At 35.4% G+C, this 22,017-nt stretch overlaps 1 protein-coding gene across 1 annotated transcript; it reads left to right on the top strand.

Moving 5' to 3' along the window:
- The first annotated feature begins 2,383 nt into the window (after positions 1–2,383).
- On the top strand, positions 2,384–9,775 carry LOC137726834 (protein HIGH CHLOROPHYLL FLUORESCENCE PHENOTYPE 244, chloroplastic). The gene is made up of 8 exons (XM_068465791.1): positions 2,384–2,605; positions 2,736–2,971; positions 3,206–3,304; positions 3,724–3,918; positions 4,343–4,435; positions 4,540–4,635; positions 4,742–4,882; positions 9,304–9,775. Exons 1-8 carry the CDS (start codon positions 2,395–2,397, stop codon positions 9,478–9,480), a joined length of 1,248 nt encoding a protein of 415 aa, XP_068321892.1. The 5' UTR covers positions 2,384–2,394; the 3' UTR covers positions 9,481–9,775.
- Positions 9,776–22,017: the final 12,242 nt, after the last annotated feature.

A 22,017-nucleotide genomic window follows, 5' to 3' on the forward strand; every position in this document is an offset into this window, starting at 1 on the left:
TACTAGCCCATTGTGAGGCTAAGCCCACCCCCTCCTCCTTAATGTAGATAATATCGTTTGTTCAAAAAAAAAAATATCATTTGACAACTAATTTAATCACATTATTATCCACGTGTGAAAGATATTTTTTATAACCAACATTATAGCCTCTTAAGATGTTTTGAACGTTTTTAAAAATAGAGAAAATAATATTTAATGAACAACTGATTGAATCATATTATTGCTAGCCTATTGTGAGATACTAATTATTTGAAAAAAAAATAAAAATTTGTACAAAAAAATTAATTCTTAAAAAAATACTGTTAAAATGACGAAAAGACCCCTACCACATTTGATACATTATTTTGGATTGCTTTTGAACTTTTTTTTTTTTTTGGGGCATCTTTGTCCACTTAATTTTGGTGAAGCTTGTGACCCCAAAAATACTATTCACTTTAAGCTTGGCTTTATATATAGAGATACGTACAGACAAACGACGACTATCCAAGAAAAATCATCAGAGATTAGACAAAAATAGACATAAAATATAAAGACGAAATTGCTCAAGCAATTTCGTCACAGAAATTGTCTTTGTTCAAACGGAAGAAAAGGTTATAATAATGAGAGTTTTAACGAAACACTCTGGTGCTATTCATTTTTAACGAAAAATTATATATTTACATTTCTCTAGTACTAGTCACTACATCTTTATTTTTCATTAAAACTATTTTTTTTTTTTTCGTTAGTTTCCTTGTAATATATACATCCCTAATGGAGGACTCAAAAGAAAGAGAGGTGAAATAAATAAAGAATGAATCCAGCTCCTCTGATGCGAGGTAGCTTCCTAGTGCGAGTGCTAGTGCAGGACAGTCAGCCGAGTCCCACTCTAAACAACAATGTAAAACATTGTTTTTTGAAAACGTTGAATTCTCTCAAATTCTTAGGGGAGCACTTTTGCTCACTATCATAATTATAATGTATACATCTAATCATTGACATGTGTTCTTTCATATAATCCTAGTTAACTTTTATACTAAATGTTACTTTTTTAATTTAGAAAAAAAATAACCAAGATTAAATGAAATGACACGTGTCAATTGATTAGGTTTATGGTAAACACACACTATAATTTATGTTGGTGAGCAAAAATACTTCCATTCTTAGGTGCACATCTATATTCAACTGTTAAATTTGATAATGTACATCATACATTGATGTATCTTTAAAGTCAGCCAGCCAACATTCAACATAGTGAATATGCAATAATTAAATTCAGGGGAAATAATAAAAAAGGGATCACTTTCTTAATTTTTGGACTAAAATAGGATTGTTCGGAAGATGCAAAGATCGACATTTTTGCTGCTTGACTATTTTTAACTTTTTTTTAATGGACTATTTTGCTGCTTGACATTTTTCGTTCCCAAATCTACATTTTTGTTCTTTTTTTTTTGGGTATTTTTTCAATTCTTTATGTTTTCACAGCGAGAGTGAATATGAATTTCAACAACGTTAAGGTTCCGAAAGTTCCCCGTTGTGGTGCAGTTCCTTAATTTGAATTTGGTACCAAATATGATTGGGGTTCAAATATTTCAAAGATTTGGAAATTGTAGTTTGAATGGACATGAAGGAATCCAATTAAATCAAAAGAAATTGTTTCGTGAACTCGTTCGCTTTCTTTATATTTGAAGGGGTTGTCTCTGAATTAAAGGAAAAAACCTAAAGCTCACAGCTTTTTTTTTCGAAAAAATGACGTGAGTTTTTACAATTTATATGTGGGTATTTTCGTCATTTATCTTTTGTGCATACTATGCATAGTTGGTTTGTCCTATTTGAGTCCAAAGATTAAGAAAATGGGTGATTTTTTTCTATTTCCCTAAATTCAATGATCATATTGCCACTATTTTTTTCTTAACAAATGATATTATATACAGTAAATAAGAAGGAATATGCTTATCCTCACAATGTGCTAATAATAATTTGATTCAAATTTGTAACTTATATAATAATATATACTATTTGGGTTACGGCACAATACAAAATTAGAAAAACTAATGAAAATGACTTGAAAATTTTGAGTTTTAATGATAAGGACAAAATAAAGGGTAAAGTGAATAGTATCATGTTTGACTTTTTAGTGTAAAAATGTAGTTTTTCGTTAAAATAAACAGTAGCGTAGATTTTTCGTTAAAATTCTCTAAAAAAATTTCTCCAAAAAGAGAAGGAGCAAAATTAACGATGCATAGCATTTGAATTTGATCAAATCAACTCAACTCTCACATAGACACTCGTTGTCTCGACTAATTGGGCTTCATTTAGAAGTCGGCCCAAAATGACAAGTGGCAGAAATCCTAATCCACTTTGGCGAACGACGTGGCAACACTGAGCTCCATTGTTCCATCTCTCCCTATCTGTAAAATGGAAAGCGTCCGTCCAGTCAGTGACAGACAAAGGGAGAGCTTGATAATGGCAATGGCTTGGAGGCTTCCTACCCAGCTGCCAACACCCGGAAACCTCCATCACTATGACTCCAAAACGCTGTCGTTCCCAGCCTCACTCTCATGGTGCCGGACTTTAGCTCCGGACCATCTCCTTCCTTCGTCATCTTCTTCCACCTCCACCGCCACTGGTTCGTCTCCTTCTCGCTTCAACTGGAAAGCTTTACTTTTTCCACTTTATTTCACAAATTTGAAAAGCGCCCATTATTTATTTTCAAATTTGAAAAGAACCCATTTTTAATTGTTGATTTATGTGTGCAGGGACCAATACGCGGCGTTTCATGAACTGTAGGGCCAGGGCGGGAGCTGGGGCTGTGAATCTTGCTCCGGGGACACCCGTCAGACCCACCAGCATACTGGTGGTCGGCGGCACCGGGACTCTGGGGAGGCAGATTGTGAGGAGAGCACTTGATGAAGGCTATGATGTTAGGTGCTTGGTTAGGCCGAGACCAGCCCCTGCTGATTTCCTCAGAGATTGGGGTGCTACTGTTGTCAATGTAATTCCAATTCACCAACTCTTATAATCTTATATAAATCTCGAAATTTTCACTATGATTCAGTATTTCTTATATGTAAATTGGCTTAATCCTACTTGGGTTCTTGTTATTTATATAGTAAGTATTTAGAAGTTGGAGACATTTTGTTTGCTTTTTTTATTTTTTATATTTTTTTATTATTTTTTTTTATTTTGGAAATGTCAAGTGGTTGATGAATGAATGTGTGGTGAGCAGGCAGACCTTAGCAAACCAGAGACCATACCTGCTACATTGGTAGGGATTCACACAATCATCGATTGTGCGACGGGTCGTCCCGAAGAGCCCATAAAAAAGGTGAGTTTCTGTACATTAATAGTTTTTGTAATCAGCCTAGAAATTAATTCCCATGTGTGGATCATCTTTTGAAGCTACCACTGATTCGGTTCATTCATTGCATATGTAGATCAAAGAATATCATTGTCTACTTTTCCTTTCCTACTTGCATTACAGTATTGTGGCATTGTCAAAAAGGAAGCTTTTTGTGTATTTATGTTATTCCTTGTTCAACAAAGAAACTCAAAGAAATTAGAAAAGGTCTGTGTTCATCCTTTAAATAAATGCTCCGGCTGAATTTAGAGAGTTGTTAAGAGATTCGTGTATCCATCTTCAGGTCTTCAGAGATCCTGAAGTTATTTTATATGTTGCAGTAAACATACCAGACTTACTTCTGTGTCCCTCTCTTTTGGTCTTATCTACCCATTTGTTCTATTTAGGTAGATTGGGAAGGAAAAGTTGCTCTTATACAATGTGCAAAAGCAATGGGGATCCAAAAATTTGTATTCTATTCCATCCACAACTGTGACCAGCATCCCGAAGTTCCACTTATGGAGATCAAGTATTGCACTGAAAAGTTTCTCCAAGATTCAGGCATAAATCACGTCATAATTCGTTTATGTGGATTCATGCAAGTAAGTTTCACTTAAACTTCCTCTTTTATTATATTGTTACTGGCGTATCCAAATTTGTGCTTTCCCTGCCAGCTTGATGTTTCAAATTAATTTCCGTATCTTCTTAATGTTCTTGTTCTCATATAGCACTCGTCCAACCCCTATCATTTCTTTATCAGAAAGACCAATTAAACTGGATAGAGTTATAAAAGTAGCATGTATAAATATCATTCACTTGACAAAAACAGGCATGCAACCAAGCACACACCCTGAAAAGGTTATATGCATATACCTGGAGAATTGTTTATAGCTCAGAAGGGAATCTTTCCAAAGACGTGATTTCATACAACAATCAATATTTATGTATGCTAGTTATCCTTGCCTTGTTAATGTAGTACTAAATACTAAGTGAAAAAAGCTTATCTTTGCGTTTTTACTTTCTCAGGGGATTATTGGACAGTATGCAGTGCCTATATTAGAAGAGAAATCGGTATGGGGAACAGACGCCCCCACAAGGATTGCATACATGGACACCCAGGTTAACTATGCATTGATCATTTACCTGGTTGATCTAAGGATTACTTTTTTTTTTTTTTCATGTCGTCATGGTATCTGAACACTTTTTTTTTGTGTGTGTATTAGGATGTAGCTCGCCTGACCTTTATAGCTTTAAGAAATGAGAAAGTCAATGGGAAGCTTCTCACATTTGCTGGACCTCGCGCATGGACAACCCAAGAGGTGAATGAGAATAGTTTACCACCAGAAGCCCTTCATTGTTCTTAAATCTTCTCACTGTGCCTCACCCCCATTGTCACGTTCTTGTGAACATGCCTTTTTCTTTTAGGTAATCACGTTGTGTGAAAGGTTTGCGGGCCAAGAGGCAAATATAACTACAGTCCCAGTTTCTGTCCTGAGAGTAACCCGTCAGCTAACTAGGCTGTTTGAGTGGACAAATGATGTTGCTGATAGATTGGCATTTTCAGAGGTAAGTTCTTAATATGGTTTTGACAGTCATTTACGTAAAACAAGTTATTATATTTTTGAAAAATTGTAATTTGCATTGTAATTGTTGTTTTACAACATTTGCATTCTGAAAAGTTCTGTTAGTGTCAAGTATTTTGCTAAGTTATGCAGGATAACAATAAGAAAAAGGATTGAGGAATGCGAAAGTTCTTCTCTGCTAAAGTTGCAGAGAGAAAAAGTATTTCTTATATTTCAAATGAGCACGCACACACACGCACTCTTTTACAACCGTTTTGCCTTAAGTTGGATCCAAAAACAACACATTTGATCTCAGCCACACATCTAGCTAACTTTTAGGATCACTACACATCGCTAATTTAGCCTTACACTTGTCATTTTGAAGACTAAGTGCATACACAATTAACATTAGAGGACTTCTTATTTACTCATCAGCTCATTACTTACAGTTCTACACTCCCCTTTAAGTTTTGAGCTGATTTCACTCCAAGTTTATCCCTGAGATAGCAAAACTGATCCTTAGCCAATGACTTTGTGAAGATATCTGCTAGTTGCTCATTTGTAGGACAGTAGACAAGATCAATGATCCCTTCTTGTAAAGCATCCTTGATGAAGTGATATCTTCGATCAATGTGCTTAGTTTTCTGGTGAAACACAGGATTCTTTGTGATAGCAATTACAGCAGTATTGTCGCACTGAAGTGGAGTAGCCTTAGTTTGATATTCACCAAAGTCCTCTAACACAAATCTGAGCCAAATTGCTTGTGCAGTTGCCTCTGATGCACTAATATACTCTGCTTCAGCAGTAGAGAGTGCTACACAATTCTGTTTGACTGAAGCCCAAGAGAAAATTCCACTACCAAAAGAGAAAGCATACCCTGTGGTGCTTTTACTGTCATCCACTGAACCACCCCAGTCACTATCACAGTAACCGATTAGAATTGCATTTCTTCCCTTCACATACTCCAAGCCATAGTCAAGTGTTCCTTTGATATACCTGAGAACCCTTTTGGCTGTACCATAATGTTTGTTGGTAGGGCAGTGCATGAACCTTGCAAGTAAACTAGCTGCATACATCACATCGGGTCTTGTAGCTGTGAGATACAATAGGCTTCCCACAATTTTCCTATATTGTTCTTCATTTACTGGACCACTGCCATCATCTTTGCTAAGCTTCTCAGTGGTAACCAAAGGTGTAGCAACAGATTTACACTCACTCAAGCCAAATTTGTCCAACAAAGATATAGCATACTTTCTTTGATGAAGAAAAATGCTTGTGTGTGTTTGGATGACTCCCATTCCCAGAAAATGATGCAAAAGCCCCAAATCTGTCATTTCATACTTTGTCATCATATCCCTTTTGAATTCTTCCAACATTTGTTGACTATTATCCGTGTACACAATATCATCTACATATAGAGACACAATTAAGATTTCTGCTTCACCTCTGGTTTTAGTGTATAGAGTGGCCTCACTTTGACTCTTCTCAAACCCACATTGAGTGAAATAAGAGTCAATTTCACTATACCGGGCCCTTGGTGCCTGTTTTAAGTCATACAAAGCTTTATGAAGCTTGTAGACTTTGTCTTCACTCCCCTTGACCACAAAACCATCTGGCTGTTCTACATAAACCTCCTCTTTGAGTACTCCATTCAGAAAAGCAAACTTGACATCAAGTTGGTATAGTTTCCAACTTTTCTGTGCTGCCAATGCAACTAATGTTTGAATTGTATCAAGTCTAGCCACAGGTGCAAAGGTCTCATTATAGTCAACACCTGGTTTCTGAGCATATCCCTTGGCTACTAGCCTTGCTTTATTTTTCTACACTGATCCATCAAGATTAAGCTTGGTTTTGAACACCCACTTAACCCCAATTATAGGTTTATCAGTGGGTCTGTCCACTAGCTTCCATGTTGCATTCTTTTCAATCATCTGCAATTCATCTTTCATAGCTATCATCCATGATTCATCCTCAGCTGCCTCATCACACTTTTCAGGTTCCACAATGCAGAGATTGCATTGAGCTAGAACATCATCCAGGTTCCTCCACCTCAATGGAGTATGATCAAAAACTTGAGATTTTCTCATACTGCTATTCACATCACTTGCTGATTCATGAGAAGATAATAAACTTGGTGTTTGGACATAGTTCTGACCTTCAGGAGTTGTTTCAAGTGATGTACCCTTAGGCATATCAGGTAGCTCATCATGATTAATCATAGTTACATAATTCTCAGAGATCTTCCACTCCCAGGCTGCTTTTTCATCAAACACATCTCTCGAGAGTATAAGTTTCTTAGTAAGAGGATCATACACTCTGTACCCCTTTTCACAAGTGGCATAACCTACAAATATGCCCTTGACACTCTTTGCATCTAGTTTCTGTCTCAACTCACTTGATATATGTACATAGCACAAACAACCAAAGATTCTAAGATGTGCAATCCCTGGTTTTCGACCACTGAATGCTTCAAATGGAGTTATATCTCCGAGAGCTTTTACCTATTCAGTATGTAGATAGCTGTGTGTACAGATTCTGCCCACAAATAGTAAGGTAATCCTTTATCATGAAGCATGGCTTTTGCCATTTCAACTACAGTTTTGTTCTCTCTCTACAACTCCATTATGTTGTGGAGTATAAGCCATAGAGAGTTGTCTTTGAATACCTTCATCTTCACACGACTTGTTAAACTCACAAGAAGTGAATTCACCCCCTCAATCACTTCTCAGGCATTTTACTTTAATACCACTCTGTAGCCTACTACATTTGTCCTTATATCAACCAACAATTTCTCATTTCCAGTCATGTGGTTGCTGCAACCACTGACAACATACCATTCGCCATTGACAACAGATTCAGAGATAGTGCTATTTGCATAGAACAAGTTTCCTGTCACCTCTATTTGATTAGCACTATTTGCCTTTTGAACTGATTTGCCTATAGTACACTCTCGAGCCCAGTGTCCAAACCTTTCACAGTTATAGCATTTAGGCTTTCCCTTATACCTACACTCACCAAAGTGGAATTTAGAACATACCTTCCACTGTGGTTTTGTGACTGCTTGACCCATTAACTGTGCATTTTGTGCAGGACTAGCATGAAATTTCTGCTGGAACTTGGGTTTTGAATCCCATTTCTTGCCCTTAGAATTCCAATTCTTCTGGAACTGAGATGGACCAGATTGAGCTCCACTTCTATTTTGTCCCTTTGGACTCATTGAGAGAGATGTAAATGCCTTCCCAGTAGTATCAACAGCATGCAAATCAAACCGTTGTTCTTGGCTTTTTGCAATTACCTCCTGCAATTCTACAATCTCCAAACATTTTTGTATTTTCTATAACCAAACAGATAGGATCATATGGTTTACTTAGACTAATCAGAACCTTTTGCCCAAGTCTTTCATTAGAAAGAGATTCACCGAATGTTTTCATCTGATTAATCAATTCATTCAGCCTTGTAAGATAACCAGATAGAGATTCATCATCTCGCATCCTAGCATATTCAAATTCTCGTCTAAGATTTTGAAGTTTTACCGATCTAACCTGATCACCACCATGGTATTCTCCATACAACAGATCCCATGCCATCTTAGCTGAATCGGCATTGGCAATCCGAGGGAAGATCTGGTCAGAGATTGCATTTTGTATGATTCCTAGAGCCTTCGCATCCTTCATGAACACAACATTCATTTCTTCATCGACTGCATCTTCCGATGACTCTTCAGTTTCCTTCTTCTTCTTCTTCGAATCGGGAGTTGTAATCCCCTTTTCTACCAGATTCCATAACCCAAGAGATTTGAAAACTGTAACCATCTTAAACCTCCAGAACTCGTAGTTCTCACTGGAGAAAATGGGAGTTCTCACCTCCGAGCTTCCAGATCCAGACATCTTTGACCTGAATGATAATGAAACTCCGGCAACCTTCACCGAGCTTCGAGTGAGCTTCAATTTAGCTTAGTGACCTCACAAATTCACACCCATACTCAGTTGATCCAACCTGGCTTTGATACCATGTTAATGTCAAGTATTTTGCTAAGTTATGCAGGATAACAATAAGAAAAAGGATTGAGGAATGCGAAAGTTCTTCTTCTTTGCTAAAGTTGCAGAGAGAAAGTATTTCTTATATTTCAAATGAGCACACACACACGCACTCTTTTACAACCGTTTTGCCTTAAGCTGGATCCAAAAACAACACATTTGATCTCAGCCACACATCTAGCTAACTTTTAGGATCACTACACATGGCTAATTTAGCCTTATACATTTGAGCCTTACACTTGTCATTTTGAAGACTAAGTGCATACACAATTAACATTAAAGGACTTCTTATTTACTCATCAGCTCATTACTTACAATTCTACAAGTTCTTATACACACTGTTTGTTCTAACTGAGAGGGCTAATGCCCTGTGTTTTGGCATTTGTAGGTTCTTTCAAGCGATACTGTTTTCTCTGTTCCAATGAGCGAAACATATGGTCTTCTTGGGGTTGACGGAAAAGATATAGTTACACTGGAGAAATATTTGCAGGACTACTTTACCAACATATTGAAGAAATTGAAAGATATCAAAGCACAATCAAAGCAATCTGATATTTACTTCTGATACAAAGAGTATTGTATAATTGTAAATGAAGCGATGTATGTATCGAAAAGTCCGATGATACCTATTAACTCATGCAGAGGTATTACACTTCGATTGGGTACTCGTAGTTTTCTATAGCATCTCCCTAGAAAAATTTTGGAGCAATGCTTTCAACTTTCTGTGTTCATAAGATCTGTTGCCTACTTTTTATGAACATCCATTTCTGTTGATACTATCCCGTGAAAAATTGCGGTGATATTCAAGATGTTAACTTTTTTTCTTGGCCAAGTTAAATACAAATGGCACTACTTGCGCTGCTGTTATTGCCTCCTATATATGTTCATAGATTGCAACTTTCAAGCCCCAATGAAATATATGCAAGGCCCCATTTTTTCTTTTGTTTTTGATAAATATCACACAATGGCCCAAGAACCACGACCAAGATTTTATGGGTTCCAACTGAAGCTGCAACAGTTGAAAATAGACCCTTGTGTGGAACTCAACTCACACATCCTTCGGTGTTTTTTTCCTTTCCCTCCCAAATATGCAAAGGGAAATGATTTTTGCATTCTATTTTTCTCATCTAACAGTTCGCTCTCCTTTTCTAGTCTTTAGATTGAACAAAAGCATAATCAAGAGATAAAAATAAAGATAAGAGTCCATAAGAAGAAAACAGGATTGCGGAAATTATTTTCCATATGCAAGTCGTTATTTTGGCTGCAAGTGTTTGGGACATTGTGGATCGGAGAAAAAGTAACCAAAAGTGAAATAATGGCAAAATTTGAGGGAACTGAGAAAAGTCCCTGGTGAAGATTTGAGCCTAGGGTTGACTGTTTTACTGATTTTTACCCTGCTACTTCTATCTCTGTCAAATTATCAGATGATAGGAGGAGGGTGTGAAGGTAGGCTAAAAGTAGTGTGGGGGTGAGCCGGGTGGGGAGGAGGGGGGGGGGGGCCGCAATCTAAATCATCCTTGTATTATCAAATTTACTTTTCATAGGAGGGGATTTGTATTTGCCTCCTCAATTTGTCTACTTGGTTGGTCAAATAAGTTGCCTTTTGTTACATGCAACATGTGTTTTTTCCCAACCTAGTTGCCCCTACCCTAGTACTCACAACATTTAATTTTAAAGACAAAGATCATTTCGTTCGGGGCAAAAAAGATTTAGTTCAAATTTTATGAACGACAGGGGTTCAAAATTAAAACAAATGAGGTTTTAGTTTTAAGCCCTCAAAAGTAAGGAAGATGAAGATCTTATTATACTGTATTATGAATAACTATTTGCAATGTGTTTGGTAGTAAATCATGCACTGATTCAACTCCTCCCTCCCTCAGTATGGCTTGTATAAAAAGAGGAAATCCTTATAGTTATTTTCTCAACATCCCATTTCATACATAGCAGACAATGGTTGAAACAATGTTCCATATAAGTATAACTTCATTTCAAAGTGCGTGTAGCTTAAGTTGTTAAGAACATTTACACACGTTCCTAAAGTCTTGTGTTCAAATCCTCGTCCTTCAATATTCCTTGTAAAAAAAAAAAAAATATATATATATATATATATATATATATCTTTTAGTCATTATCTCAAAATCCCATTTCATAGATGAACATACAATGATTGAAACAGTGCTGCATGGAAGTATACAGCTCCCTTCTCTCTAGTTGCTGCAAAACAATCTAAATTCTGTAAGTTTTTGGAGCTGACAGAAGTGGGTTTCTTTCATGTAGGTGCCACTGGGAGGCAATTCATTAGTATAAATATATGGATCGAGAAAAAAGATGATTAGGGTTTTTTCTTGTGCGAAGTGGATAGCAGATTGGTGGAATATCCGAATATGTCATGTGTGAGAGCTGTAGGGTTTTAGCTGGCTTGGAGGGACCAATCATGAATCCATCAAAGCACCAACTTTTGAAGGGCTACCATCACCTCATCACCCACCATCATTTCCTCAATAGTCCAAAAGACAAAATGTACCTGTGTCAGTGCACTGTGGAATTTAATTTTTCTTTCCTATATGTGAAAAAGTTAATGGCGTTTGAATTATTTTCTAATAATTTTAATAATTTTTTCTGCTTCTGGGGTTTTGTTTTCTAACTGGTGTTGTTTTCATCTTCTTTTTTGCTTTGCATTGCATGTGAGCGTGCGTGCTCGTGTCCTTTTGAGATTTTTTTTTTTTTTTTTTGAGTTTTTCATCTCAGCCTATCTACTGGTCAAAGAACTAAGGATAAAGGGCAATAAGACTTTTTTCAGTTAGACAACCTATGTAATGAGTGTGATGTAATCGTACGATTTAGCCAATTGATTTTTTTTTTTTTTTTTTTTACCACCTTAAATATGTATCGGTGACAACATTATACAAATTATGTGGAAAATTCAAGAATTAGGGTTTTAGTCAAGATAATGTTGCATATCCGAAAACCTCTCATACCATTGAGAGAAACAAATAAAAAACCAATATATAGATATAAATGTTTTTGCATTTCAAAATAATCATCATGAAATCGAAAAAATCAAAATTTTTGAAAGCCACAAAACATTTTTCTATTTATATATGGTTCTTGTGTCATATTCTCTAAATGATCGCACTCACTTTTCTTAGTCACCTTCCTTCTTATCAATACAATTATGAACTATGAGTAGAATTTACACACGCATATTTTCTTTTTGTTTCACTTCTTACCGTTTCTGTCTTACCTATGGTAATCAAATCTCAAGTCTCAAATCTCAAATCTCAAGTGGTATATATAAAGCAAAGGACAAGTACAATTATAGAGTTGGGTCATTTTCTTTAGGCTGTGTTTTCCTTATGATCTCTTTTCTCTTTTGGAGTTTTAGAGCGAATAACACTAGCGTGGGACTCATTCCCTGCTCGATATTGTTGTCTGTTTTTGTCCATTAATATGACATGCAGGTCCAGAAATCTCAGGAATGATTCTTACAACAATTTGAATACAGTAATGTTTGGAATTTATTAGGTATATTTAGGAAGTTAATTAGAGATTTGATTTGATTTGTTTTTGTATTAAAGTATTTTTGGCATTACGCAATAGGGTTTCTTAGGTTTCTGTTGCTATAAATATAACTAGAATTTTAGTTTGAGAAGTAAGTCAGTCAAGATGTAGTTCTTAATTTGTAGTCGTCTCGGCATTCTTCGTTATAAATAATAGTTGTAGTTTCGTAGTATTTGTTCGTTAATTTGTTATGCCTACTTTGTTTTTCATCTAACCTCTATAAAGTCATAAAATTGGGATCAAATCAATTTTATAACTTTAGGAGGTTATTACTTGAGATGTAGTTAAAAAATATTATTTACTTAGTTTTCATTGTATTTCCTAGATACATGGCCTGTCACTTTACAACAGACATCCCAACTATTTGTTAAGCATTTCGGAAATACACAAACATTGATATCTTTCTTTCTTTCTTTTTTTGTTTTGTACAAGTGATATTTCACTCTAATATAATTTGAGAAAAAATAGTTCAAAATCAAATGCATAATAGCATCTTCAATGAGAGTTCCTATTTAGGGACTCTCACCACCACCTTTGAGTACTCATTTAAAAACTTAAAGAGAATCTTTGTCTTTAAAGGAATATTGTCTCCAATGGGAAAGTCCTTATAGTAGAATCCCTAAATTTAAGGGTTTTATGATTTTATGTGACAATTTGATTAGGTGCACATTTTAGGTTTAAGTTAAACTTTTTTGAATTAATTTAACATTACGTTCTTGTAAAATATTTTTGTGAACATTTTAACTAAAAAACATTCAAATTCTAATACCAAATTTTTTCTTCACAAAAACATAATTAGAATTGCTTCATTATTAGGTTATGCCCTTGCAAATTGATTAGGTACGTAGTTGGGCACATAATGAAAAAAAGAGAACAAAAAAAAACAAAAAAAAAAACAAAAAAACTAAGGTTCATATATTGTAATGTGCTAACCTCGTTCTTTTTATTTTTTATTTTATTTTATTTTTTTTATAATTAAACTAGGTCAATGGTGAAAATATAAGGAATAATTAGGGACACGAAAAGATGGCATTAGCTTACTATTAATTAAAAGATACATTGATTCAATACCTAATGAAGAAAACATTAATTTAATACTTAGTTTAAATAATTTGATTCTAGTGAATAAATAATTTTATGTTTCAGCTTAGATTAATAGTCATTTCATTTTCTACTGTAGACATTTAAAATATTTTCTAAACCATAGATGATATATTTTAACCTAAAACGTTTTTGAGTAAAAATGATATCTACCCTAAGATCCAAAATTTCCCTTTCTTTATGCAAAAATCCTTTTGGAGTTCATGCTGCACAGCAACGCTCATTTGGGTGGGCTAGCTTTGCCACTTAAATTGTCCAAAGGTCCACTATTTTAGTTCCTATATATGGGTGCATGCACCAAGTATCCGGTGAGTCCTTATATTTTAGGGACTCACTTTCCGATTCATTTATAGGGACTCACTTTCCGACTCATTGGAGAGTCATTTTGTCGTTATATTAGTTTTATACTCATTTTATACAGTAGTTGTCCCTGTTTAGGGTCCATTAGAGATGCTCTAAGAGATAGCACAATCCTTTAACCAATACGACTCATTGGAGAGTCCTTTTGTCGTTATATTTGTTTTATACTCATTTTATACGGTAGTTGTCCCTGTTTAGGGTCCATTAGAGATGCTCTAAGAGATAGCACAATCCTTTAACCAATACGATTACACTCACGTCTACAAGTTTCTTTCATTTCGGGCAAAATTAGCTGGTTGAGCATGTGATGAAGGTCAAATTAACCAGTTTGCTTTTACTTCAGTTCATTATTTGTATGATTGTGATGCGGTGAATCAGAAATGGTCCCGTTGCCTTCTTTTATTTGATGTGTCTAAGGGGTCCAGCCAAGCCCAATGAGTGTGCCCCTTTACAACGAGACCCACATTTTAAGTGCAGTACGTACCAGTAGTGGCATGAAAATTATCATCCCCTCCGACACATCCTCTTAGTAGTTACATGTAATCTGGGGATTTGATTCTACAGTTCTGATAAAATTAGCTTTCCCATATTCCTATAAGAACATTATGATTCATAGTTCCTCACTATATATGCGTGCTTTGTGGAAGAAATTAAAGGAGATCCTCAATCAGCAACCCGCTGCACAAAGTTACCAAAACTTTAGGCTTTAAAGATGGTTAGGGCAGTGTGTATATTCTCACATGATCCTTTATTTGACTTCAAAGACTTGTTTTTAATTATTAATTTTAACACTTATCCCTAGTTCAAAGCATTAGACCAAATTATCTCAGTATTATATGTGATCTCAACACTACTCGAATTCTCATTATTACTTCGAAAAAACAACCTAATCAAATGCATAAATATTTTGTTAAAAACATAAAAAGAATTGCAGCACACGTGTCAAACTAAAATTTTTAAGTAACGAGGGATAGTTTCTTCTAGTAGAAACTTAGTATTTGTGAAATGATTGTACAAACATGTATCATGACTTGAAAAAATAATTTATAAATGTGATAGGCCCGGTTTCAAAACTATGCAGCACTAAGTGAAACAAGTGTTTTAGCATAATATTTGATTTCCAGAGATCTTATATCTTCAATCCCAACCATTAATTTTCTGCATTGCTCAATGCTATGTACTATTGAAAAAAAAAATACAAAAGTGACATACACAATCTTCTTGGTTCCTACTTCTTAGAAGAGTTTCTCTTTTAGTTTGGGCAAAAAACATTTATATACCAACGGTGATTAAAGAAAAGAGAAGACCTTAAAAGTGACAATGGCCTAACATTCTTTTTTTAACAAGATTTCATGGCAGTTTGCCCCCCTCCACGACTTGAATGTGAGGGATTTCAGAGTTCACAGATATTTACAGAGAGAAAAGTGAAAGTGATTGTTGACTCTCTCTCTCTCTCTCTCTCTCAGCTGAGTCACTTTTTCTCGAATAAACAGATGGCCTTCACTTGATTTTAACTTGAACGAAGAAGACATAATGATAATACTTTGTCATGTGGTTACAACCCAGACGGAGGGCAGTGCACTACCTCTGTAAAACTGTACATGTAAAACTGTATACACACACACACACACACACATATGTATGGACAGATAGCCCACTGAAATATTGAAGGGTTTTGTGGGAAAGGGTCCCAAATGTCAACCAAGATACAATTTGCTAGTTTCAAAACAATCTTCAGATTGGCCAACTTTGTTAACTAGTTTGCAATGTTGTTCTGACTCCAGGTACAAAAATTCTAGGGTTTGCAAACGTTTTTAACTAAGAGGATGTTAAACAGAATATGTTAGGGTTTAAACCAATCAACTTTGTTCTTATATACCTATCTATTTTGAAAAAGATTTAAAATAATTTGATAAATAAGAAATTCCATCTCCTCTTCCATCTCTTCCTCTTTTTCCCTCTTCTGCTTTCTCTTTTTCCTTATGGCCATGCATGGTCGTGTTTAAGCTTAAGAAAGAGTTCAAAATTATTAATTCAGATTATCAATCTCACAGGCAAGTTTCTAAAAGACATTAGACGCTAGTCAGGCGGCGGGCTAGGCGGGGTCTAGGTGGGTGCCTAGGTGGACTAGGCAGATTTAAGTAAATCCATTATATTTCGTGTAAATAAGTGTCTGTTTATACTTAAAATATATATAATTTCATCATAAACTACAAAATAAAATGACATATGTATTATGAAGTATTGGAACATAATGAAAACATGGAAAACAATCATATAGTGTGTGCTCATTTAAGTATTCAACAAGTCTCTTACAATTTATTGAAAAAAAATTAAATGCAAATTGAAAGTTATCTATTTTCTGTCTAAGTGAGTCGCAACCTAAGCAGGTCTAGGTGGGTGCTTAGGCAGTCTAGGCGGGCGCCTTAGCTAGTCTAGGCGTCATTTCTTAATTTTCAAATGTCTAGGCATTAATCGGAGTGGTGACTAGCCGTCTAGCGTCTAGGCGGGGATTTTTAGAACAATGCTCACAAGTTAACGATGTTAGAGTGGACTAAGCGCACAATAGGCTAGCAATAATATGGTTCAAATTCACATTTGGCGAGAATTGAATCTAAGATCTCTTATTTACCAGTAAAGAGAAATACCATTAAATTATAGTATTAAGTGACAAAAAAAGAAGTGCCACTAAATTATAGTACTAAATGACAAAAAAGATGAGCACACTTTTAAATACGATCAAGTGCTGAAACGTACCTGGGATGGGGTTCATGGGGTCAGATATCTGACCGTTGTAAGCAATATATATATATATATATTTTTTTTTTTTTTTTGGGAACCCTAATTTACTCTGCCAGTGCCAACTTTTTTCCATGTTCGTGGCACGTGGTATGTACAACAAGTATACCACAAAATTTTAGTGGAGCTTGGAGTACTCGAATTGGAGACAGAACCTTTTTCAAATGAAAACTATATCCACGCGCGCACACGTAAAGGGATTTCTATTTTTTTCAAAAATAGAGATTAGTTATGAGATTTATTTCACATCAAATTTTAACGATTTGAATTATTTATTTTGTTAGTCTCAATTTATAGATCATCCTTACAAAAATTCAATTCAATCCAAAATCATTTGCCTATTTAATCATCAAAATCAAATTTCATTGTTTCTTATATAATAAAGTATTCGTTTATTTTTTTTAACCCAATTAAATATCTTAAATATTTTCGATTTGGCTAATATTTTGCAATGATTATCTATGAAGTACAACTTGAAAAATGAACGGTTCGGATCATTAAAATTTGATGTGGTGTGAACCCCATAACTAATTTCCATTTTCATATAAAAATGAAGATTTTTTTTCCTTAAAGACTTCCTCTATATATATATATATGAATAAAATATGACTCCATAACTATATATATTATATAACATTATGAGAATTGGATTGTCATGATTGTTAGAGAATTAATTTTCATGCCAGGTGATTATTGTCTAAATCATTAAAAAAAAAAAGAAAAAAAAAATCATCACTTATCAAAGGTGCACTCATGAGATTTGGTACTTTGTAACTAAGCATGTATGAGACTAAAGGACAAAATGCATGTAAGTGTTAGAAAGTACCAATCCTTTTTCTTATATGTTTGTCACATGCAATCTACAGATGAGTGAGTAATAAGGCAATCTGGTGGTAGCACATTGGATTCTTTTGTGCTTATGATTCTCTTTTAGTGCAGAGAGAGAGAAAATAGAGAGGACTGTGTGGCTAGAATCTTAATCAGAAGTTGGAACCAAAACATGCATGAGATGTAAGTAATAGTATCATAAGCCTTGTTCCTGCCAAATGTCTTCTTGGTCTTATGGAGGAGTTTATGTCACAACCCAATCCGGGCTCCACCACGTTCCGGGTTCAACTCCGCCGTAACATACCGATCACGTCATCACGGTTTTGTTTCTGGAAACTCACACGAGAACTTCCCAGTGGGTCATCCATCATGGGATTGCTCTCGCCCGAACTCGCTTAACTTCGGAGTTCCAATGGAACTCGAAGCCAGTGAACTACCAAAAATTCTCATGCTATATAGAAGTGGGCATGTATATATAAGACACATCACCCATTCTCCGTTGGTCGATATGAGATGTTACAGTTGAGTTAGGATAGAAAATTTTGCATGCATCGAGTTGCATATAAAATTAATTTTCTTAGGTTCTCTCATCATGTGAGTGATCTTAATTGTGAACTTTTAAAACATAATATTTATACAAAAAAAAAAAAAAAAAAAATACAGAAGTAGGTATCACACATACGCTCCCAATCCACAGGAAAATTACGTACAACTGAAGCATCATTGTGACGTGGGGATTAATGGATCTCATCCAAATCATCAGTAATCAAATCTTAATTAGTCGGTAGGTCTATGATGCCCATACTTAATTGCTATGAAAATGGGTTGTTACCTAATTAGCATACACTATAATAATTAGGTCATCGAAAAATTTTTGCGTCTCTAAATTTATAGTGCACAAATCTAAGTCAGTGCCCAATAGTATAGTGGTGCATCCAGTTTTGTACACATAACCAAGAAGATGACTGCTTAGTGTCACGACTCCAATAAATTTACTATAAATATGGCCATTACATTGTTATTCAAGGTAAGCTCGAGGATGTTTTTGCAAATGTGCTTCTGCATTTCAACTTAGGAATGTCTTACATATCCAGATTAATAATCTATTGCCAAATTAACGACCATATATATGTAATGGATGCTGGCTCCAGCAAACACATTGCCTGAAAGCGGCCAATCAGGCTCTCTTTCTTGCAATTCAAGGTTCACCACTTACGTCTATGTCTATGTGCATTTTTTTTACTGTGCATGAAGAAGAAATTTGTATTAGCTTCAACTTTCGGTGCTTCATTCAAGCAAAGAGACATAATTTCACTAGTGGTGACATTACTTTTGATCTGGTCCATAAACTCGCAAGATCTCTATATAGTAATCTAGGCATTGCAATTTGGCCAATAAAAATCGACACATTTTTAAGCAGCCTAATTATAGGACGATCATGGTGATAAGGTAGGGAAGATGGGTGAGCAAACCTAATATGTATCCAAAAGCTATAACCGAAAGAAAACACTCAAATCAAAAACATCACCACCAGCATGAAGTTTTATTCGTTTTTACCGGTTGTATGAAAATATATATTGATCTCTCTTGTTATATAATTTAGCACTTTATGACCGAAAAAAGAGAGTTTTTAAGAGCATCTTCAAAATAGACAGTCAAATTCAAAGCATCAAATTTCAATTTGACGGCTAATTTGGCAATTTTACATATTGTCAATATTTTCTTTCCATTTGATATGCCAAAATTTATTGCTTTATGTTTTTTTTTTAAACAAAAATAATAAAAGTTGAATTGTTGTTGGTTTAAAAATAAGAATATAATACTTAAATATGCTAGCATTTAAAGTAAGTCAAGTAGAATGGCTTTGGAAATAGCAAAATCATATTTGAAAGCAGCTTCAAATTTGACATCTCTTTGTTCATGTCAGCATAGCCTTCTTTTTTATGTCAGCTTTGACATCTCAGTTCGAGTAAATGGTACACTACTACAAAAGGGCCTTATTGTGTATGTGGGTGGTGTCACTTTTATACAACATAGTGGCAGATAAGACATTTTGACACCCACTTAATATGGTGTCGGAGTTACTATTGGTTATTACTGGCATAAACTGTTAATGTCGCTTATAACCGACATTGATTTTAATATTTTTAATACTGGTGTCACATTAAAAAAAAACTGTGTCACTTTTAACTGACATAACGTTAGCGTTGGTTAAAAGACAACTGGTGTCACTTCTGGCCGACACTAATGATAATTTTTAAATATTTTCAAAGACAGTGTCGGTTGTAGCTAACATAGGTTTTAATTTTTATTAAAAATTTTGAAACCCGGTGTTGGTTGTGACCGACATAATGTTAGCGTCGGTTAAAAGAAATATTTTCAAAGCCGGTGTCGGTTGTAGCCAACATGGGTTTTAATTTTTAAAAATATTTTGAATTATTAACCTGCAAATTCTGCAAGCAGCAAACTAAATCAGGCGTGTTTGCCTTACCTTTCAAATGCATCTCTACATCTTCCTGTCAAAGTATTCCACGGTCAAAGAATGCAGGATTGAAGAGACCAAAAATTATCCAAAGCAAGCAACTAAAAGTTTCACCCAAATATATAAATTTCTGGTCTAGATATTTCATATTAGATGAATCCTAGATAAACGTCACTCAACAACCGTTATTAGTGTTGAATTGTAATCTTGTCTTGGCCCAAAGATAATTGATCCGGCCCATACACAAAGAAAGATCCATGCACATGCTAGAGAATTCTAGCAAAGTTCAAGTTGGTGGAAGAGTCTAGAAGAATGGTGAGGATTCCACCAACATACAAGATTAGTGTAGATAATTCTAGCTTAGGAAGGTAGTGGAATTATCTAGATATCTCTAGCATGATGTTTTCATGCTTCTCCAAGGTTCCATCCATGCCTATAAAAGGAGAAGGCATCCACACCATTTGGAACAACCAAGAGAGCAAGTAGCAAGAAGTGAGAGTATCAAGTAAGAAGTAAGAAGAAGCAACAAAGCTTCTAAGAGTGTTTGAGTGTTTCCTTTTGTACTAAGTTTGTGAGTGAATAAAAACCTTGTGTAATACTTTGAGAATTCTTTCCCTTGCCTATCAATTCCGCTGCGTTACATTTTTCTTTGTAAGATAAACCTCTCCAAGTAGTGAAGCATTTTTAAACCCCAACAATTAGAAGAAACCAACAAAGCCAAAATAACCCTGAATTCATGCTAAAACAAACCCAAAATAACCCTGATTCTGAATTTTCGACTTACGGTGCGAAACCAACAAAGAGAAAGAAGAAAGCGAGAAACAAAGAAAGAGAGGCTAGGCTGCCATACCATGCAAGGGTCAAGCTCAAAGAAGTCAGCAGTGTAAGCCTTCCTCTGGCTGTCCCACGCTTATCTTCTCTGGCTTATTCCCGAAGATGAAATATCTACCAATTCCAACGGCAAGCACCGCCATTGTTAATTCTCACAAATTACAGAGAAACATACACAGAAACAATACGAAGTTGCAAGAAACAGGAAATGAACGGTACCGATTCCGATGTAATGGCCGATTTGAGCATCGTCCCACTTCTCGGCGTCGACTCCTCCGCCGCAGTACAATTCGCACACCTTCAAAATGCAGAGATTGATATTTCTAGGGCGGAGACGGACCGTGGCGTAAGGGTGGACGAAGATTCTGGTGAGTGCAGCTTTTGCGAACTCGTAGAATCGGTGGTGAGTCGACGGCATTGGTCGGATAATTTGAAATATTAGATGGGAAATCTCCCGCTTGTTTTGCATGAGGAAATGGATGGAAAAGACGTAAGTGTTAGACTTAGTGTCGGTTTTAACTGACGCTATCATCTTTTAATTTGACGCGAGTTTCATTAAACCGACACTACCTGAATTTCAAAATATGTGACAAAAGTTGGTGTCAGTTCAGACCAACACGAACATTAATTTAAACCGACGCCGTGATTTTCAATAAAGATTGTCAGAAAGTTGACTGGTTCATTTAACTCGAAGTGAATATCAGTAAAGTGTGTCAGGTTGGCGTCGTTTTTAATCGACACCATGTACATTTAATTCTACACCAATGACTTTTAATTCGACGTCAGTCAATCAATGTCGGTTTAAACAGACGCCAACTAATTACCCATATTCAAACCCCTCTCTTTCCCATTTCATCCGTGCTTTCATTTCTCCCCGAATTTCAGTCTTTCTTCTTCTCCTTCCCCACTTCATCCCTGTGTCCCTTTCTTCCTCCTTTTCAGTTTTTCCTCTTCTCCTTCCCCATTTGCTATGGATCACCATTTTGAAGATCAACATTATGAGGAACTCCAATTCGAAGAGGAAGAGCTCGAAGGTGGTTCATTTTTAAATTATTATGATTATTAATTTTAGTTTCTATTTTGTATTCTAACTAGTTTTATGCTAAAATTGAAAATTTATTTTTGTTTCTTGGTTTTAAT

Source organism: Pyrus communis, chromosome 2 (genome assembly GCF_963583255.1).
Source record: "Pyrus communis chromosome 2, drPyrComm1.1, whole genome shotgun sequence".
NCBI classification, from domain to species: domain Eukaryota; kingdom Viridiplantae; phylum Streptophyta; class Magnoliopsida; order Rosales; family Rosaceae; genus Pyrus; species Pyrus communis.